Source organism: Sus scrofa, chromosome 13 (assembly GCF_054392235.1).
Source record: "Sus scrofa isolate SSC_HxYL_T2T_F1_AM1 chromosome 13, Sscrofa_HxYL_maternal_Yorkshire_Landrace_v2.0, whole genome shotgun sequence".
In the NCBI taxonomy this organism is placed as follows: domain Eukaryota; kingdom Metazoa; phylum Chordata; class Mammalia; order Artiodactyla; family Suidae; genus Sus; species Sus scrofa.
The window spans coordinates 54854803-54873871 of NC_139395.1; the positions used below are offsets into that span (position 1 = coordinate 54854803).

Sequence of the window (19069 nt, forward strand, 5' to 3'; positions counted from 1 at the left end):
CTTTATTCTTCGGAACTCAGTGCCTTTGTCAACATCTCTGCTCTGTCCAGCCCTGTTTTTTGTGGGGTTTTTTGTTTATTTTTGTTTTTGTCTTTTTAGGGCCGCACCCGCAGCATATGGAAGTTCCCAAGCTAGATGTCAAATGGGAGCAGCAGCTGCCAGCCTATGCCACAGCCACAACAATACAGGATCTGAGCCTCGTCTGTGACCTACACCATAGCTCATGGCAAAGCCGGGTCCTTGACCCACTGAGTGAGGCCAGGAATCGAACCCACATTCTCATGGATATTAGTCAGGTTCATTACCACTGAGCCACAAAGGGAACTCCCTACCCAGCCCTGGTTTTGAGCTTTGTGGTCCCTTCTTGCTAGCCACTCTAGTAGAAATATTATATTCATTTTTCACCTTCCTCTCATTCCTTTCTGAGTACAACTTTTAGGTAACCCTAACTCCAGATGGAGAAGGAGAGTTTCAATCTTTATTTGACGGTCTTAGTTGAGTTTGAAGCCTCCAGAACCCCCTCTTACCCGTGTGTCTGTTCTCCTTGTTGCCTTTCTCACGCATGTGGCCTCTAAATCCCCAGGTCGCTCCCATGCTTTGTCCTCACACATTCCTACTTTGCCCTCCCCCACACCCTCCTATCTTTATCCCACGTTCCCTGCCCTTTGTGCCTGTTGCTTAAATGGGTGAGGTCACCTGAATCAGAGGCAACTACAAGCCATAGCGTATTTGCACTTTGCCTGTGCCCAGGAGAGCTCTCCGCCTTCAGCAAGTCAGCATTTTTGCCGGCTCTTAGCACTTCATTCATATTCCCTAATATGATTTAATACTTTGTCATTTTCTTTCCTGTGATTCCAGAGTCTCATTTTCAGCTTCTGCCAGAGCCAGTAGCAGTTGGGAAAGAAGGCTGTTAGGGTTAGGGTTAGGGTTTGAAGAGTGAGTATAGGGTTAGGGTTAGGGTTAAGTCTTTGAAGAGTGAGTATTGATTTTTAACACCATAGATTACACCTCTCCCACTCCCAAAGACAGCCCCCTGATGAAACTGGGGCTACCGTGTAAGATCCTGACAACTTTCCACAGGCCAGCCAGTTGGGAGACGGGGCTTTTATTTGGTTCAGCAGGTCTAGTGGGAGGGGATTGGGCAACTGAAGATTTTTTAAATAAAGCTCAAGATATGTGTCCAAAAGCCCATTATGAAATGGTTCTTGGAGTCTGTGCCCAGAGCAGAGCTCTGAGATGAAGGGAGAAGACCTGGCCTCTGGGGACCAGGATGCCTTCCTGGGGAGCGTGACACTTAAGTCATCCCTGAAGGTGGAGAGGGGTTTGTCAGGCAGGCAGGTTAGAGAGTGAGCCAACCAGGGGGTCAGAGTGAGAAAGGCAAAGCGTGAGGCTGTGCGGGGCATGTGTGGGAATGGGAGTTGGACATTTGGGGTGCGGGTGGAGGTGTGGGACCAGGAAGCTGAGTTGGGATCCTATGAAGTGGTCAGAGTTCACACCAGACCAGAACCCCCAGTCCCTGCTGTGAATTGAAAAGATGCTTCTGGCAGCTGGTGGTGGGAGGACTGATGAGACAGTGGGAACAGGAGGAGGTAAGGACCTGGACCCAGTGTGGTGGGAGGGAGCTGCAGTCTGACTCATACAAAGTTTTACACCTGGTCTGGTAGTAATGTTTCTTTCCCCCCTTGACATTCCTAGTAAATGTTAAACCAAAGGAATTGGTTGCAAGAGACTTTTGGGGATATAAACCTCCTAAAATTGTGCTATCCAACATGGCAGCTCCTTTTCATACGTGACACTCAAGCATTTGTGATGTGATGGATGTAACTGAAGGACTGAACTTTGAATTTTATTTAATTAATTTAAATAGCCACGTGTGAGCTGTGCGGTTTGTCTGGATTCAGACAAGTTGGCTCTATTGCTGGCACCTCCCCACCATTGCGAGACAGGAGTAGCGAGTAAGGAGGAAGAGTGAAGGATGCGAAGGAGTCTGGGAGGCCAGGCTGGTGGGGATACCATTGGCAGAAATCAAAAAGTCAAGAGAAGGGGAGCGATGTACCTGAGATATTGTAGGACTTTTGGGTCACGAGGGTAGTTAAGCAGTCTTTTGGAAAAGCCTGGAAGGACATCCTACCCAGGTATCTTGATTTTTGAGTTTCTGATAGGAGGAAATGGTGAAGGATACAGATACGGCAAGCTCTCCAAGGAAGACAATGATGAGAGCTCATGGGAATATCCAGGTAAGAGAGGGAGCGGAGCATTTCAGGAACCAGGTCAGGAACTCTCACCTTCATGACTTATTTCAATAGCAGGGCTGTCAGAGTTGCAAAAAGTACAGAGGAGAAATGAGCTCAGCTGGGGTGGGGAGGAGACAAGGCCAGAAGCACCTTATGGCAGTGATCTAGGGTCAGCCATACTTTCAGTGATGACTGGGCAAGCTTAACTGCTTCCTTGGAACTTTCACTGTCGTTTCCCTCCATGATGGAGAAGATAACTATGACAAGGAGTTAGAACTGCTCATTTTTCAAATTATTCTCTCATCAATCCTGGGGCTTCCACACAAGACAATCTTAGTGTCTTCATGTCTTTTTTACCTGTTGATCACTCGTGATAGTTTTGAGGAATTGGTTTATCTTTGTAAGAACCTAGTTTTGAAATCAGTGTTGAGTAGATGTGGCAATATTTAACAGCTTGGATATTTTACTCAGATTTCAAGAACTTAGTGTTTTCTTATTGGGAAACACTGTGGAAAAAAGTTTCATAATGCAGAATTAAAGAAAAAAATTAAAGGCAGTACTGGTTAGTTTTTTTTTTTTAATTTGTTAAGTTCATATGTTACTTGCTCTTAGAATAGTTCTAGAGAAGTGCAAAGGATGTTGGTGGTGACACTGAACTCTGTGCCTTTTGTGTAACTGATACACAACAAATATCTGCGTAGCAAGTGCTGAAAGAAGGCAAAGGTGCCACAAACTGAGAACACCTAAAAGGTTTTGTTTTAAATGCAGCTCATGCCACGCACAAGCCCAGTGACCTTGGGGGCATTTGTTAACTTCTTTAAGCCTCGGTTTCTCCACTTTAAAATGGGAGAAATGCTTCCTCTTCACAATATTGCGAGGGATAAAATAAGTGGATGTATATGAACAGCCTACCCAGGGCCTGGCATCAGCAGCTAATAGATACAGGCTGTTGATTATCTGTCTGTGGCTATGGTGATAGTGGCCATAGTCATTATTGTTGCTGCTATTGTTGTTATGATCATTATTTTGAAGAGATCAGGATTTTAGTTTGTCAAATTTGATGGAAAGTGAGTAGATGTCTAGGGGAAGGCAAGATGCTATGAAAGTGTTTTACAGTCTATTTATTCTTAAAATTTTTCTTTATACCTTAAGATTAAGGTATCAGAACTCAGGATCATGGGTTTTCAAAATCAGTGAGAACATTAAAAGACATTGTGACACATTGTGCCTGACCTCTAATCCCAGACTAAATTTATGAACATGAGTCCAGGGTTTATCTGGACCCACTGATATATCCTCTATCCTATTAATCTTTGTCCCTGTGCTCAGAGATAAAGGCACAGCTTGAATAGTAACAGGGGATGGCCACGTGGTAAGCCTGGCATGGCAGTGTGTGTTACTCTCCCTGGTGCCATAAAGGCCAGTTGTCCTTCCTGAGGTCCCCTTGAGTCACACTGTGCTGCTAAGCCAACTGAAGTCACTGTCTTTAATGCTAGGGTGTTTCACTTGACACAACAGATATGTAACATGAGTGCATTTTTCTTTTTCAATCTATTCAGCTGTTATTAAACACCATATATTTCCCAGATACTGTTTTAGGTTCTGGGGAAAATGTAACATGGAACAGAATTCTTGTGGGAGGAAGTTCCCATTGTGGCTCAGTGGTAACGAGCCACATTGATACTGACCTGTATCCATGAGGATGCGGGTTTCATCTCTGGCCTCGCTCAGTGGGTTAAGGACACGGCATTGCCATGAGCTGTGGTGTAGGTCACAGACACGGCTCAAATCCTGTGTTGCTGTGACTGTGGTATATGTAGGCCGGCAGCTAGAGCTCCGAGTTCAACCCCTAGCCAGGGAACTTCCATATGCCACAGGTGTGGCTCTATAAAGAAAAAAAAAAAAAAGATTCTCATGGGAGCAAGTCAGATCCTACTGTTTAATTGTCTGGCATAATTTCAGACACCACAGTAGGAAAAGACAGAAGAGATATTTTGGATGAATGCTCTCATTAATAGATGAGAAACCAAGGTCTCACAGCCAGTGTGTGGAAGAGCCTGGTAGGAGAGAGCCAGCCAGAGCACCACCCCCGGCCTGGTGCCCATCAATGGCGCAGTGGCAGCCATTCATCTGTCACCACCATGATGTTCACCAGATCCATGTATCATTTAGTTAGCGTTTTTCTTCTTCTTTTTTTCTTCTTTTTATGGCCACACCTGCAGCATATGTAAATTCCCAGGCTAGGGGCTGAATCAGAGCTGCAGCTGCTGACCTATGCCTCAGCCATGGCAACACCAGATCTGAGCCGCATCTGTGACCTACACTGAAGCTCACAGCAATGCAGGATCCTTAACCCACTGAGCAAGGCCAAGGATCAAACCTGCATCCTCATAGAGACTATGTTGGGTTCTTAACCCACTGAGCCACAATAGGAACTCCCAGGATTTTTCTTTAAACCATGTCCTTCTTTTAACTTAATTGCATCACTGTCATAAAGTGAAAATATCCATAAAAATCAACACAAAGAAACAGTGTTATCAAATAGCTGGATACTATTGCCTGTAGGAGGCTCAAGGGTTAGAAAACTATTTATTAATCATACTGAGAGTTTCTCTTTGACCCAAGCAGGGTGGGCAAAGAACTGAAAAGAGATGCCTTTCTCAGAATATATGTCATTGTTACCTGATGGAGTGTAGCCTTGGGTACTCTCTCACTACCTTAAGTCATTTTGCAAACATCAGTTTATGGACCCTGTTGTATAGGCTGTGGGAAACTCCATGCTCTACCTCTTAGTTGATTTTCAGTCATCGGTGATTCTGGGTTTACAAGGCTTCAGTTTTTCTGTGGTGTCCAGCTTCCCTCTTGGGCCCATAGAACATCCTGTTAACAAACCCCAGCAAGGTTCCTTTTTAAAGGAAGCCTGGGACAAGTCCTTTTTAAAATGAAGGATGTTGAAGAGGTAGGAATACTTGCCAGCTCTTTGTAGAAAACTGAGAAAGCATTAGTGTCTTACTCAGGGCCTGTCAGTATTTGACCTCATCCATCAAATTATGCAGGAGTCTCTGTAACAAGAACAAGCCTTGCTAAATTGATGATGCTGCATAAAAGCTCCTTATTGAAGACTTTATTCTGCTATTAAATGGAGGACAGAGCCAGATGAAACCTTCCGCCAACCTGACTGTGATGTCTGTAGCAGGTGTTGCCGAAGCCTTAGTTTTTGATGATTATGACTTCATTTTGGGGCTGCCATCTCTAATGTCAGCATCTGTGGCACATATGGCTTTGGGCATAAAATGTTCTAATTCCTAGTCTTAAAGGAACATCATGTAATTAACTTGCTGCAGTTCAGGAATCAGAATTCGAGGTGACCCTCAGCAGTTTTTAAGGACTTTATGTTATGGGGAAAAGTCCTCTTGAATCTGACAGTTCCCATCTTCATAAACTCTTTTGCGACCCACAATATCAAACAGATTTGTGAAATTCCCTTCACTCTGCGATTAATTTGCTTATCCATGGACAGTGGGGCCTTTTTAGCATCGGAAATTGTGTGCAGCATTAAATAGTGACTCCTCTGGGGAGTTTTGTAATTACTGAAAGAGGAAAAAGTTGTATCATTAGGAATGGTTGTCCCTAAAATAAACAGGATAGAGCCCATTTTGTAACTTTGATTTTCATTAATTCATTTGTACCTTATTTGTGTCCTGGGCTGTTCTAGGCACTGAAAAAGGACATGTGTGAATTTTCCTACCCTTAATGAGTTCTGGTTCTAGAAGGAGAAAGAGGCTAGTAAGAAAGTGTGCTAGATAAAATATTCACAGTGACTGAGAAACTGAGAGCACAGTTGAATCAGAAACAGGGGCAGGGAGTTCCTGTCATGGCACAGCAGAAACGAATCCGACTAGGAATCATGAGGTTGCAGATTCAATCCCTGGCCTCACTCAGTGGGTTAAGGATCCGGTGTTGCTGTGAGCTGTGGTGTAGGTCATAGACACGGCTCGGATCCTGAGTTGCTGTGGCTGTGGTGTAGGCCAGCAGCTGTATCTCCAATTAGACCCCTAGCCTGGGAACCTCCATTTATATCAGGTACAGCCCTAAAAAGCAGGGGAAAAAAAAGAAAGAAAGAAAGAAAGAAAGAAACAGAGACAAATAGTTCCTGCTCTGGTGCAGCTGGATCAGCAGCATCTCTGAAACACTGGGAGGCAGGTTTGATCCCTGGGCTGGTACAGTGGGTTAAGGATCCGGCATTGCCACAGCGCTGGCATAGGCCACAACTGTGGCTTGGATTTGATCCTTGTCCTGGGAGCTCCATATGCTGCAAGGCAGCCAAAAAATGGAAAGAAAAAAAAAATAGTGTTTCTGTCCGTAAAAAATAGTGGCAGCTTTCATTACTGCAGACTCAGGGCTGACCCCAGGTAGAGTGTGTATGAAACCATATAACCAGCTACAGATGTATCTGCCTCCCCCTCTAGACTGAGAGACCTGTTTTACCAAATCTCTCCCAAGAGACAAAACATCTAAATGGAAACATCACATCTTCATGGAGAAATTAGGAGTGATGAGTATGGGAATTTAACAGCAAGGAGGTTACAAAGACTGGGAAAAGGCTATTTGAAAAAAATGAGACAAAGTGGAGCTAGGTGCAGAGGGAGTGGATCCACGTCAGAAACCTGCTTTATAAGCATGACTCTACCAGCTGAGTGACCTTGGGCAAGTTATTTAACCTCTCTGTGCCTTACTTTCCTCAGCCTATGAATAGAGGATGAAACACTCACCTTGCCTGTTTGATGGAGTTGGTGTGTTCTGTCATGAGTTGGCAAATTACAACCAGAAGCCTGTTTTTTTTTTGTTTTTTTTTTACGATAAAATTTTATTAGCATATAGTCATGCCCATTCATTACATGTTGTTATGACTGCTGTCTCACTACAAGGGTGTTGCAACATAGACCCTATAGGCCCACAATCCTGAAGTATTTATCATCTGCCCTTCACAGGAAAAGTTTGCTGAGCCTTGTACTCAGTGGTTGTGAGATCGTACTGTGCCATCATGAAATCGTAAAATTGAAATGCATATCAGTTGATGGAGGTGTATAGGACAGAGTTCTCCATTTCACAGGAAATAGAAGGAAGACCATGATTTGCTAGATGTTTGCTTTTTCTTGAAGAAGGTTCTTCATTATGTTGGTGAAATGCACAAGGGAACACAAGTGACTGAGAATCCTTGGGTGGCAAAGGGCCATACCTGACTCACAGGTCCTCTCAATAATTGTTTTCTCTATTGTGGAGGATGATGATTTGAATTAGAATTATTTTTTGTTCTATGAAAAAACAAAACAAAACAAAACACATGTTGTAAGTTCATGAGATAGGACTGGGTAGAGAACTCTAATCCAGTGGTGATTTCTGGAGCGCCTAAAAATAAGTCAGGCCCTAGTTTGGGTGCTGGGGATATAGTCCCTGCCCTCCTGGAGCTCACATTCTAGCCTTCACATGTGTCTGCCAGGTCTTCAGGAAGAGAGCAGAAAGTACACTGAGGAGTTTCCCTTGTGGCTCAGTGGGTTAAGAACCTGACTAGTATCCATGAGGGTGCAGGTTCAATCCCTGGCTTCACTGAGTGGGTTAAGGATCCAATGTTGCCATGAACTGTGGTGTAGGTTGAAGATGCAGCTCAGATCCCACATTGCTATAGCTGTGGTGTAGGCCAATAGCAGCAGCTCTGATTCAGCCCCTAGCCTGGGAACCTCAATATGCCATGGGTGCAGCCATTAAGGGGGAGGTGGAGAAAGTACACTGAAAACTCTGCTGTTTTTGTGTGTTCCCTCCTAACATTTTATTGTATGCTCCTTCTTTTTTGTGTACTCTATACATGTACATAATAAATAAGCAAAGATTTTAAAAGATAGACCATGAAAAGCAAGTGTCTCTCTATCCCTGACACTCACCCGATTCCCTATCTCAGATGCAACTCTGTTTCTGGTATCTTATACATCTTCCAGTGATATGCTGTCACTAGATAAGCATTCATGTGTACATGTGCATTTTTTTCATTTCTTTCTTTCAGGTCTTCTGTCCTCCCTAACTTTTAACTTTTAATCTTTAAAAATTGCAAACCTTTGAAAGTTGAAGTTTACCATTGGATTTACCATTTACTATCTATTTCTCCCTCCTCTACACATACACACACACTTTTTCTCTCCTCAACTTTCAAAAGTGAGTAGCAGGAGTTCCTGTCATGGCTCAGTGGTTAATGAATCTGACTAGGAACTGTGGGGTTGCAGGTTTGATCCCTGTCCAGGCTCAGTGGGTTAAGGATCTGGCATTGCTGTGAGCTGTGGGTCACAGATGCAGCTCGGATCTGGCGTTGCTGTGGCTCTGGCATAGGCCAGTGGCTACAGCTCCGATTAGACCTCTAAGCTGGGAACCTCCATATGCTGCAGATGCAGCCCTAGAAAAGACAAAAATAAAAATAAAAGTGAGTAGCAGATATTACTGTAGTTTATCTGTTAATACTTCAGCAGATACCTCCTAGGAACAAGGACTTTCTCTTACAAAAGCATTACCACAATTTCATTACCACACTCTCTGATACATTAATGTTATCTAATATCCAGTCCTTACTCAAATTTCCCCAGTTGTCCCCCAAATTTCCTTTATAGCTTAAAAAAAATGTAAGATTATCTCAAGGAGTCCTCATTGCATTTATATGTCCTGCCTATTTGGATTTTTTTTTCTTTGTATGACCACACCTGTGGCATATGGTGCTTTCTGGCTAGGTGTCGAATGGAAACTATAGCTGCAGGCCTATGCCATGGCCACAGCAACACCAGATCCAAGCCGTGTTGTACTGCCGGATCCTTAACCCACTGAGTGAGGCCAGGGATCAAACCTGCATCCTCACAGACACTGTGTCAGATTCTTAACCCATTGAGTCACAACAGGAACTCCCTGTTTGGAATTTTTTTTTTTTTTTTTTTTGGTCTTTTTAGGGCTGCATCCAAGGCACATGGAAGTTCCCAGGCCAGGGGTCATATTGGAGTTGTAGCCACTGGCCTACACCACAGCCACAGCAATGTCAGATCCGAGCCATGTCTGTGACCTACACCACAGCTCATGGCAGCACCAGATCCTTAACCCACTGAGCGAGGCCAGGGATCGAACCTGCATCCTTATGGATGTTAGATTTGTTTCCACTGAGCCACAATGGGAACTCCACCTGTTTGGATTTTTTAAAAGCACTTCCTACTTGTTTCCTCTCATTCCTTACCCTCCTTCTGTGTTGTTCACTTCTCTGTTCTCTTTTCTTCTTCACCTTGCCCCTGAGTCTGAGTTTCATTACTGTCATTAACTTCAGTCCCTGCAGGTGTCAGCCAGCTCCCAAGAGCAGAATGGATCTTGACGTGGTTAACATGTTTGTGATCGCGGGTGGGACGCTGGCCATCCCGATCCTGGCATTTGTAGCCTCATTTCTCCTGTGGCCTTCAGCGCTGATAAGAATCTATTACTGGTAAGTTAATTATATAATTGAAGCTTTCAAGAGTATCAGGATCTCATCGTCTTCTCTGTTTGTCTTTTTGGTTGTGGCTGTTTAACATTTATCATGAAATATTTCAAACACAGAGAAGTTGGAAGACATCCTTTTCTGAACATTGGGAGTGTTCCTGAAGAATAATGGTGGTAGTTTCTCACCAGGTAAATTCTTCCAGATTTCTGATAGTGTCTTTGTTCAGGAGGCCTCCCTCACTCACAGAGTCACTGGTTCTGTGTGTATATGTGGGAATTCATATGGTTTTTCTTGGTCATTAGATTCTGATCCAGTGATGTCCTGACAGGTGCAGTGGTAGGCCCTAAAAAATGACTTAGAAAGAACAGGACAATGGAGATAGCATGGGAAGGATAGAATGGCTTTAAATTTGTACTAAATGTGTTCATTAATAAAGTGGCAGAAAGAAAAAGAAGTTTCCCAGACTTCTCTCGCTCTGTATCACCCTTACGATTCTTGCTCTATCTGCACCTCACGTCTACTTTTCTTTTGCATTTTCCTTGGAGTAAGTGACTTTTTTTAAAAACCTTAAATCAACTTGAGAGTGATATAAATATCACTGCCTTACATGGAAAGCTTGCTTATACTTGTCATAAATAGGAAATTTATATGAAAAAGTAAAAATGACCACAGCACCGTTAAACTACGTTCTTAGCTTCTAGCCTCGATACCATTGCATTGCAAAGACTCTCAGTCTCCTTTCTCTTTGTTACAAAGTGTGAGATGTGTGAAAGATGCAGCACCCCGAATAGAGCCCTTCTCCTTGATGGATTTCAGAAGGTTAACAGTTGAAAAGAAAGAAGCTTTCTCATGACATGCTTCAGTGACTTTGCATGCCACTGTCTATTTACCAAATAAAATCACCCCTCTCCGCTCCCCGCCCCCACGCACCCCATGATGGAGGAAACACCACAGTAGACCTGGTTCCTCTCTGTGCCACAGGGACTGACACTGAAACCTAGCTGAGACTTCTGGAAGTTGGGACTAACTTCTATGCCCAAAGAGAAGGCAGGGAGGTTATGCCTGTGCCCTTTATCTGCCCTCCCTTCGGGCTCCCTTTTGTTTCATTAGCGTGTGGAATTTTCCGCCTGCCAGCCAGGCTCTGATCCTTGAAAAGAAGCTGATTGAACAGACTTGAGCTTTTATCTTTCACTCTCTTAGGAGGAAGTGATGGCCCCTTCACAGGGTCTCCCTGGACCTACTTACGCATTAACAAAGCTAAAACTCTGCCTGCTTAAATGCCATTGCCCTCAATGCTCCGGCAGCAGGACTCCTTTAGGGCCAAGGCTCCCGTGTGGCCCTTGACGTGAGAGACCAGAGTGGTGTGCCTCTCTCCGCTCTGCAGAGGCACTGTGTACCTGTGTATGCAAATGTCGTTTTTCTTAAACAAATCAAATTGAAGGAGAGAACACAGTTCAGTGATGTGGCCCGTAACCATGGCTGTGGCTACATACAGAGGTGTGATTATATAAAGGCTAATTCCACCTACTGCATGCGGAAACCAGCCGTTGTGCTACACAGTTCCCCCACTCCCAAGTTCCTTGGGCCATCACTGAGAAGGCTTTTCGAGTCAGAGTGTCAGAATAATTTTGATCTTGATCTTTCAAGAGAAAAATATCTTCACAGCAAATAGTTCACTTTTTCAAGTTAAAATTCATAGAATCAAAATTTTTTCACGTTAATTTAATTGCACCATTTTAAGGTGTACAACTAATTGGTTTTAACATAGCCACAGTGTGGTGTTCTAGTTCAGAGTATTTCTGTCTCCCCCAAAAGAACACACATAACTGTGTGCTGTCTCTCCCAGTTTTCCCCTCCTTTCATCTCCTGGCAGTGCGTAATCTGCTTTCTGTGTCTTTGGATTTGCCTGTTGTAGACATTTCATATAGATGAAATCATGTGATTTGTGGCTTTTTGTGTCTGGCTTCTTTCCCTTTTCAAGGCTCAGTCATGCTACAGTGTGTATGGCCAAATAGTGGTCCACTGTATGGTTACACCACATTTTATGTAGCCAAGTGGACATCGGTGTTGTTTCTACTTTGGGGTTATTATGAATAACACTACAAAACAGATCATTTTTATTAACAAGTGATACCCTCAAAACCCAGAAAAGCCCCACAAAAAACATTCAGTCCTTTACTCTTTGCCAAGACAGATGCATGTGACCTTAAAGCCTGCCCATGCCTGTCAGAGCTGTGGCTCTGAGCTGTGGCTGGGGGATGAACACAATGCTCTTTATTTTGTGGACTCAGCCACAGAGGCAGGAAGAAACCCAGTTGGCTGGGGAGGATGAAAATCCTAGAAATCCTTTCGGATTATGCTGGGTAGCATTTGGCGTGGGGGTCGTGATTATAGTCGCAGAGCCCATAATGCATTGCAGAGCCACAGGGATTCCAGGAGTACTTCCCCCACACCCCACTGAAACACATAGTCCTTTCCTTCAAATCACCTCACCGCAAGTGACACTCACACAGTGATTGTCATATCCTAAGCAGCTTTACCGTGAGTCACTTAAACCCCTTAACTACAGCTACTCCTCCAAAGGCCTTCATTTATTCAGCTGCCTGTGAGGACCATCCATGGGCTGACCCTGTAAACCTGTGGCTTCCTCAGTTTAATGTTTAGGATTGTGACACGAACAGGAACAGCAGGCAGTAGAGGTGGCTACCCTGTTGTGAGAGCATAAGGGTGTGAGGGAGGCCTCAGGGCTGCTCTTACCTGGACTTCCCTCTGGGTCTCCTGAGCACCTTCAGGGCACAGGAGCAGTGTCCCCAGTAGACCACAGCCCGTCTTCAGAGCAGCTCTTCTGGGTCTAGGTGCCCCTGGAGCATGGGGCCCCCTTCCACAGCACTGTTGCCTCTGGTCATTCCTGCAGGAAGCGCTGGTGGCTTGGGTGCGAGTCTGCAGAGAGCCATGCTGGAGCTGGGTCACATCAGGGGCCGCTCTGGTTTTCCCAGTGTAAACCATCAAAATTTTTCACAGAATGAAAGAGACTGAAATTTTTAAAGATTTTGTTTTCCGAAAGAAACTTGTTTGTGCTATCGAGGTAAGAAATTCATACCTATAAGACAAAGAAGGCAATAAGAATTGGAAAAGAAGAAATAAAACTGACATTGTTTCAGGTGTCATGATTGTGTACACTGAAAGCCCAAAAGAATCTGTAGATAATTTGTTAGAATTAAAACATTGATTCAAAGAGTTCTTTTGTGGCACAGCGGGTTAAGGATCTGGCGTCACTGTGGTAGCCTGGGTCGCTGCTGGTGCGCAGTTCGATCCCTGGTCTGGGAACTTTCACGTGCTGTGGCCTCAGCCAAAAAAAAAAAAAAAGTGAATTTGGCATGATTGCTAAATACAAGATAAATAAGCAATATCAGTTAAATGCTTCCATAATAGCAACAAATAGAAAGTGAAAAAAATTTTTAATGATACTGTTTACCATAGTATCTACAAATATAATATCTAAGAATAAATGTAAAGAACAATGTGCAAGGCCTTTATACAGAAAACTACAAAGTATTAGAGAAAATTTGAAAGACCTAATTTAATGGAGGGATAGGCAATATTTGAGTTCAAAGACTGTCCATCAGGGGCTGTCAGATTTCCCTACCATGATCTATAGATTCAATGTATATTCATTTAAAATCCCAGCAGTTTTTTTAATGGAATTTAATAAACCTAGTTTTGGCCACGCCCACAGCACATCTAAGTTCCTGGGCCAGGGATTGATTTTGAGCTGCAGTTACCACCTATACCACAGCAACACTAGATCCTTAACCCACTGTACCACATCAGAAACTCCAAAAAAATTTTTAAATAGGTGGGAAAAGCAAAGAGCCAATTAAGCAAGACAGTCTTTTAAAAAATTTTTTTATTAAAATATAGTTGATTTACAGTATTGTGCCAATTTCTGCTGTACAACAAAGTGACTCAGTTATACATATATACACATTCTTTTTAATTTTCTTTTCCATCATGGTCTATCGCAGGAAATTGGATATAGTTCCCTGTGCTATACAGTTCAATGTCATTGCTTATCCATTCAAGATATAATAGCTTGCATCTATGTTTATCCTAAACTCCCAGTCCATCCCACTCCCACCTCCTACCCCCTTGGCAACCTAAAGTCTGTTCTCCTTGTCCGTGGGTCTATTTCTGTTTTGTAGATAGGTTTATTTGTGTCATATTTTATTTTATCTTATTGTCTTTTGTCTTTTGTCTTTTTAGGGCTGCACCCACGGCATAAGGAGGTTCCCAGACTAGGGGTCATCAGAGCTGTAGCTGCAGGCCTACGCCACAGCCATAGCAACGCCAGATCCAAGCCGAATCTGCCACCTACACCATAGCTCATGGCAACACCGGATCCCTAACCCACTTGAGTGAGGCCGGGGATCAAACCCATGTCCTCATGGATGCTAGTTGGGTTTGTTAACCACTGAACCATGATAGAAACTCCTGTGTCATATTTTAGATTCCACATATAAGTGATAGCTTATGGTATTTGTCTTTCTCTATCTGACTTATTTCACTTAGTATGATCATCTCTGGGTCCATCCATATTGCTGCAAGTTCTTGTTTTATGGCTAAGTAGTGTTCCATAGCCCCCAACACCACACATACACACACACACTTATCACATCACATCTTCTGTATACTCTGTTGATGGATATTTAGGTTGTTTCCATGTCTAGGCTATTGTGAATAGTGCTACTGTGAACATAGAGATGCATGTGTCTTTTTGAATTATAATTTTGTCTGGTAATGTGCCCAGGAGTGGGATTGCTGGATCATATGGTAACACTATCCTTAGTTTTCTGAGGAGCCTCTATATACTGTTTTCCATAGTGGAACCCACCAAGAGTGTAAGAGGGTTCCCTTTTCTCCATACTCTCTCCAGCATTTGTTATTCATAGACTTTTTAATGATGGCCATTCTGACGAGTGTGAGGTGGTACCTCATTGTAGCTTTGATTTGTATTTCTCTAATAATTAGCAATGGTGAGCATCTTTTCATGTGCCTAATGGCCATCCGTCTGTCTTCTTTGGAGAAATATCTATTTTGGTCTTTTTTATATAATAGAATATATAATAGACTTTTAGTTAGAATTTTATGTATTAGAATCTTTTTCATGTAATAGTAAAACCACTGTTAATAGAATAAATACTTCCATGTGTCAGGTATTGAACCAAACTTTATAATGGATTATCTCATTTAATCTTAATCATATCGTCATTAGAATATTATAGTCCCATATTATAGATGAGGAAATTGAAGTTCAGGATTTTATATAGTTAGTAAATGAATGAGCTGGGATATGAATGAATGAGCAAACCCATGTTACCACGTTATAATTTAGAATTTTGAAATATACATGTTTTGTCATAGAAGAGCTGTTAAGCTAGACAGTTTTATTATATTGTTAATGTTTTGAATAGGCACTATATTCACTGAAAAAGTACTAAAAGGAACGTTAGGATTCTCCCTCCCACCACTGTTCCCTCTCCACCTACTTCTCACAGTACTTCCCACCTCAGCTCCAGATGCTCATCTTAATAGTGTCTTATATATGCTCCCATGCTTTTTCTGTGCAGATACAAGTGACTGTATCTCCCTCTCCCTTTATTTTACACACAGAGTTAAAAGCTGGTCCATTTAGGCTATTTGCTATTATAAGCCTCGGCTACGTCTTTGGTGCAAAGTAGACCAAAGTGAATCTCTGACTGAATTAATTATCTTTCATCTTAGAGAGATTCTTCATGCAGAGATTTCAATTTGTTTAGATGGTAATTTCATATTGAAATCAATTTCCAGCCAAACTCCAGCACTGCCAAATCTTATGTAACCAACAAAAGCTGAGCTTTCAACCAGCTGCCATATGTTGTAAAGAATAAAACCAGAGGACTAATAAGATAATGCTTGAGAAACAAGGTCTCATTCTCAAAGTCTCTAAGAAAAATATATTTGGGGTGGAAAGCAAGGGAAGGCATATGATCTTTGTTGAGCTTATCCACCATAGTGGAAATAATATCCATACCAAATCAAATGTTTGTTACCATAAATTATGCATTACAACAAAAATCCAAATAGTTTTTCTTAAAAAAAACAGTCAACTCCAGGAGTTCCCATTGTGGTGTAGTGGAAATAACTCCGACAAGGAACCGTGAGGTTGCAGGTTCAATCCCTGGCCTCGCTCAGTGAGTTAAGGATCCAGCATTGCCATGAACTGTAGTGCAGGTCGCAAATGCGGCTCAGATCTGGCATTGCTGTGGCTGTGATGTAGGCTGGCAGCTGTAGCTCCAATTAAACCCCTAGCCTGGGAACCTCCATATGCCGTGGGCGTGGCCCTAAAAAAGCAAAAAAATAAATAAATAAGTAATAAAAAAAATAAAAACAGTCAACTCCATCAAAATCCAACACTCAAGAATGAATAGCTTCTTTAAGTCACAGTAACACTGGAATGAAGGCCAGTCCTGGTGTCTGAGTGATCCCCTGGGCCCAGCAAGGGGACTAAGTTTCCCAAGCCCTGAAGACAGGGGATAACACCCCAAAACAGGGCCTCAGTTTCTACTCCACCTTCATTGGCCAGGCAGTTGCCAAGAACAAAGGCTGCACTTTGTGATACCTGGCAAGCAAATGCAGTATCGCTTCATAAATTGACGCCTCTCTGTATATTTGTGGAGAAGCTTTCAGAACATGTCAAGGAGAATCTGTCCTTCTATTAGGCTGGAGAGAGTCCATAGAAGACTCTGGATGTCATGAAGGAGGCAGTGGTTCAGGCAGAGGAAGCCACTGCTGAATGACTAGGAAGCTAGAGAAACAGGAGAAGAAATGCTTGAAGAAGGAAAAGAAGGGTCTGGCTTCAGTTCCCCTCACATCTTCAGAAAACAGCAGCAGTGCTCAGGAGGAGTGTGAGGAGTCAAGTGCAAGACCCAAAAAGAAGAAAAACCAGAAGCCCCAGGAGACTTCTCAGGAGAATGAAATGGAAGACCCGTCTGTCTCTCTCTAAACCCAAGAAAAAGGAATCCTCTTCCAAGGAGGAGCTGGATAGTCATGATCTTAAAGAGACGGCTGGCAGTGGAAATCCTCCAAAGAGGAAGAAACCTTTCCCCAAAGAGGAACCAGTTAGTGACCCAGAAGAGTCAGCAAACAAGAGTGTCCCCAAGGAAAAGAGGAAATTCTCCTCAAGGAGGAGCTGTAAGCAGTGAACCTGAAGAGTCTGCTGGCAGCAAGAGCAGCCTTCTTCTCCAAGGAGAAGAAAAAGTTCCAGAGCTATCCCAGGAAGATTAGAATGGACATTTCCTTGGTGGGGAATAGCCCGCAGAGATATTTCCCAACCCTTGCCCTGTATCCCAGTAAAAACACACTCACAAGAATCAATCAGTCCATCAATAAGGTTAAGACTGAAATGCAGAAATTTGGTTGACAAGCTAATCAACCTGCTGAAATATTTACAAAAGAGTGTTTCTTGCAGAGATGCCAGTCACTGGAATCACTGACACTGTTCAGCAGTAAGAGTATCAGGAGGCCTGAGATTTAATAAGGGATCCAGGGATCTGTTAGACAGTCTGCTCTTGTCCTCTCTCCCTATCTGTCGATTTGTGAATGTGGAAAGATACCACTGCCAGCAACTGCAGCCTTGATGAGAGTCCAGCTCTTCATCTCCATGAATAGTAAGTTGCAGGTGATGAGCAGGAACACACTTTACCTTTAAGTCTTTTGATGCATCTCCTGCCTATTAAAGTACCTCTGTGGGGAGGTACTCAAGACAGCGGCACTGAACACAGAGGTTCTCATGCCCACACAGCCCAGATTTCAGGTGTTGATGGCCATGGCCCACCAGGAACTACAAGCCAGCTCTCTGAGAGGAGGCACCACCTTTGTGTTGGCCTCTCTAGAGTCCTCCCCACCCTTGCCACCAGCCATTTCAAATTCTGTTGAAGTTCAAACAAGCAAGGCCAAGAAGGAGCTTTGTCAGATACCCAGTGGGGTCCCACTGCTTGCTCCTTCTTTGCACTGTGGTTCAAACTGCTAGAAATACATATTAACCAAAGGCTGTTATGGGACATGCTCCTTGAGAAAACACCCCCTTTCCCTTCCAAATAGAATGACTAGTAATGTATATTCCAGAATATTCATTTCAGGTGCTTTCTGGAATGGTTTCCTTTAGTGCTTCTTCTTCTTTTTTTTTTTTTTTTTTTTTTTTTTTTTTGTCTTTTTGTCATTTGAGGGCTGCATCCTTGGCATATGGAGATTCCCAGGCTAGGGGTCGAATCAGACCTATTGCTGCCAGTCTACACCAGAGCCACAGCAATGCCAGATCTGAGCTGCATTTGTGACCTACACCACAGCTCACAGCAATGCTGGATCCTTAACCCACTGAGCAAGGCCAGGGATCAAACCCGCAACCTCGTGGTTCCTAGTCTGATTCGTTTCCACTGTGCCACAACAGGAACTCCCCCTTAGTGCTTCTTGACAAGGGTGAAGCTCGGGGAACTCCAGGGACATGCGTGGAGAAGGAGGGCTGGGAGAAGCGTTAATTAGTCTTACCTCCAAGTAGGGCTACAGGGAGTCCCCCTCCCCAAGCTGCCTCTCTGGACCTTGCTGACTTGCTTTGCCTGTGTCTTTCCTCCCCAGGTACTGGCGGAGGGCGCTGGGCATGCAGGTCCGCTATGTTCACCACGAGGACTATCAGTTCTGCTACTCCTTCCGAGGCAGGCCTGGGCACAAGCCTTCCATCCTCATGCTCCACGGATTCTCTGCGCACAAGGACATGTGGCTTAGCGTGGTCAAGGTGCTGTTCTGGAGTCTTCCCTCTTCACACAGTGTGTCACTCACTCAGTAAAAGGTTTCCACTTGGCTGCAATGTCATCAGCAGTGGTAGAAAGGAAAGGGAACTGTGGCTTATCTCCTAAAACAAACGTGATTTATTATTCAGATCCTTTTACCAGACAGAATTTATTGAGTTGGGTGTTGTTTGTAAAATCTGTGCCTCAGAAATTGTTTCACCTTATGAGTAATTTTTAGGGAAGGTTTCTGACACTCAGCTTCATCTCAGGATGGTCCTAATTACCAAGATCCAGCTTTTTAAAAAATCGTTTGTTTTCCTATTCTCCAAACATCTCTTCTCCCTCCCTTCCCCTCCTTCTCCCTTTTCTGCTTCTCCTTCTCCCTTCCCCACCTCCTGCCCTCTTCCTTCTGTTTCTGCTTTTTCTCTTTTCCTTTCCTCATCCCTTTAAAGAAACTGTCTTAATCGGGCAGATTTCTGGGAGTTTTCCAAATCACTCACTTTCTGTCCAGGTTT

At 43.5% G+C, this 19069-nt stretch overlaps 1 protein-coding gene across 12 annotated transcripts in view; it reads left to right on the forward strand.

Annotated features, from left to right (window-relative positions):
- ABHD6 (abhydrolase domain containing 6, acylglycerol lipase) overlaps positions 1–19069 on the forward strand; it is a 104690-nt gene that overhangs the window by 68883 nt on the left and 16738 nt on the right. For 10 of the 12 annotated variants that reach the window (XM_084988773.1, XM_084988772.1, XM_084988769.1 and 7 more), the window contains 2 exons: positions 9583–9735; positions 18403–18559. In XM_084988773.1, the coding sequence (XP_084844899.1) occupies positions 9617–9735; positions 18403–18559 (276 nt within the window). In that variant the 5' untranslated portion in view covers positions 9583–9616. Of the gene's footprint in view, positions 1–9582; positions 9736–17090; positions 18009–18402; positions 18560–19069 lie in introns of those variants that run through there. The other 2 variants (XM_021069092.2, XM_084988775.1) reach the window with 2 other exon arrangements.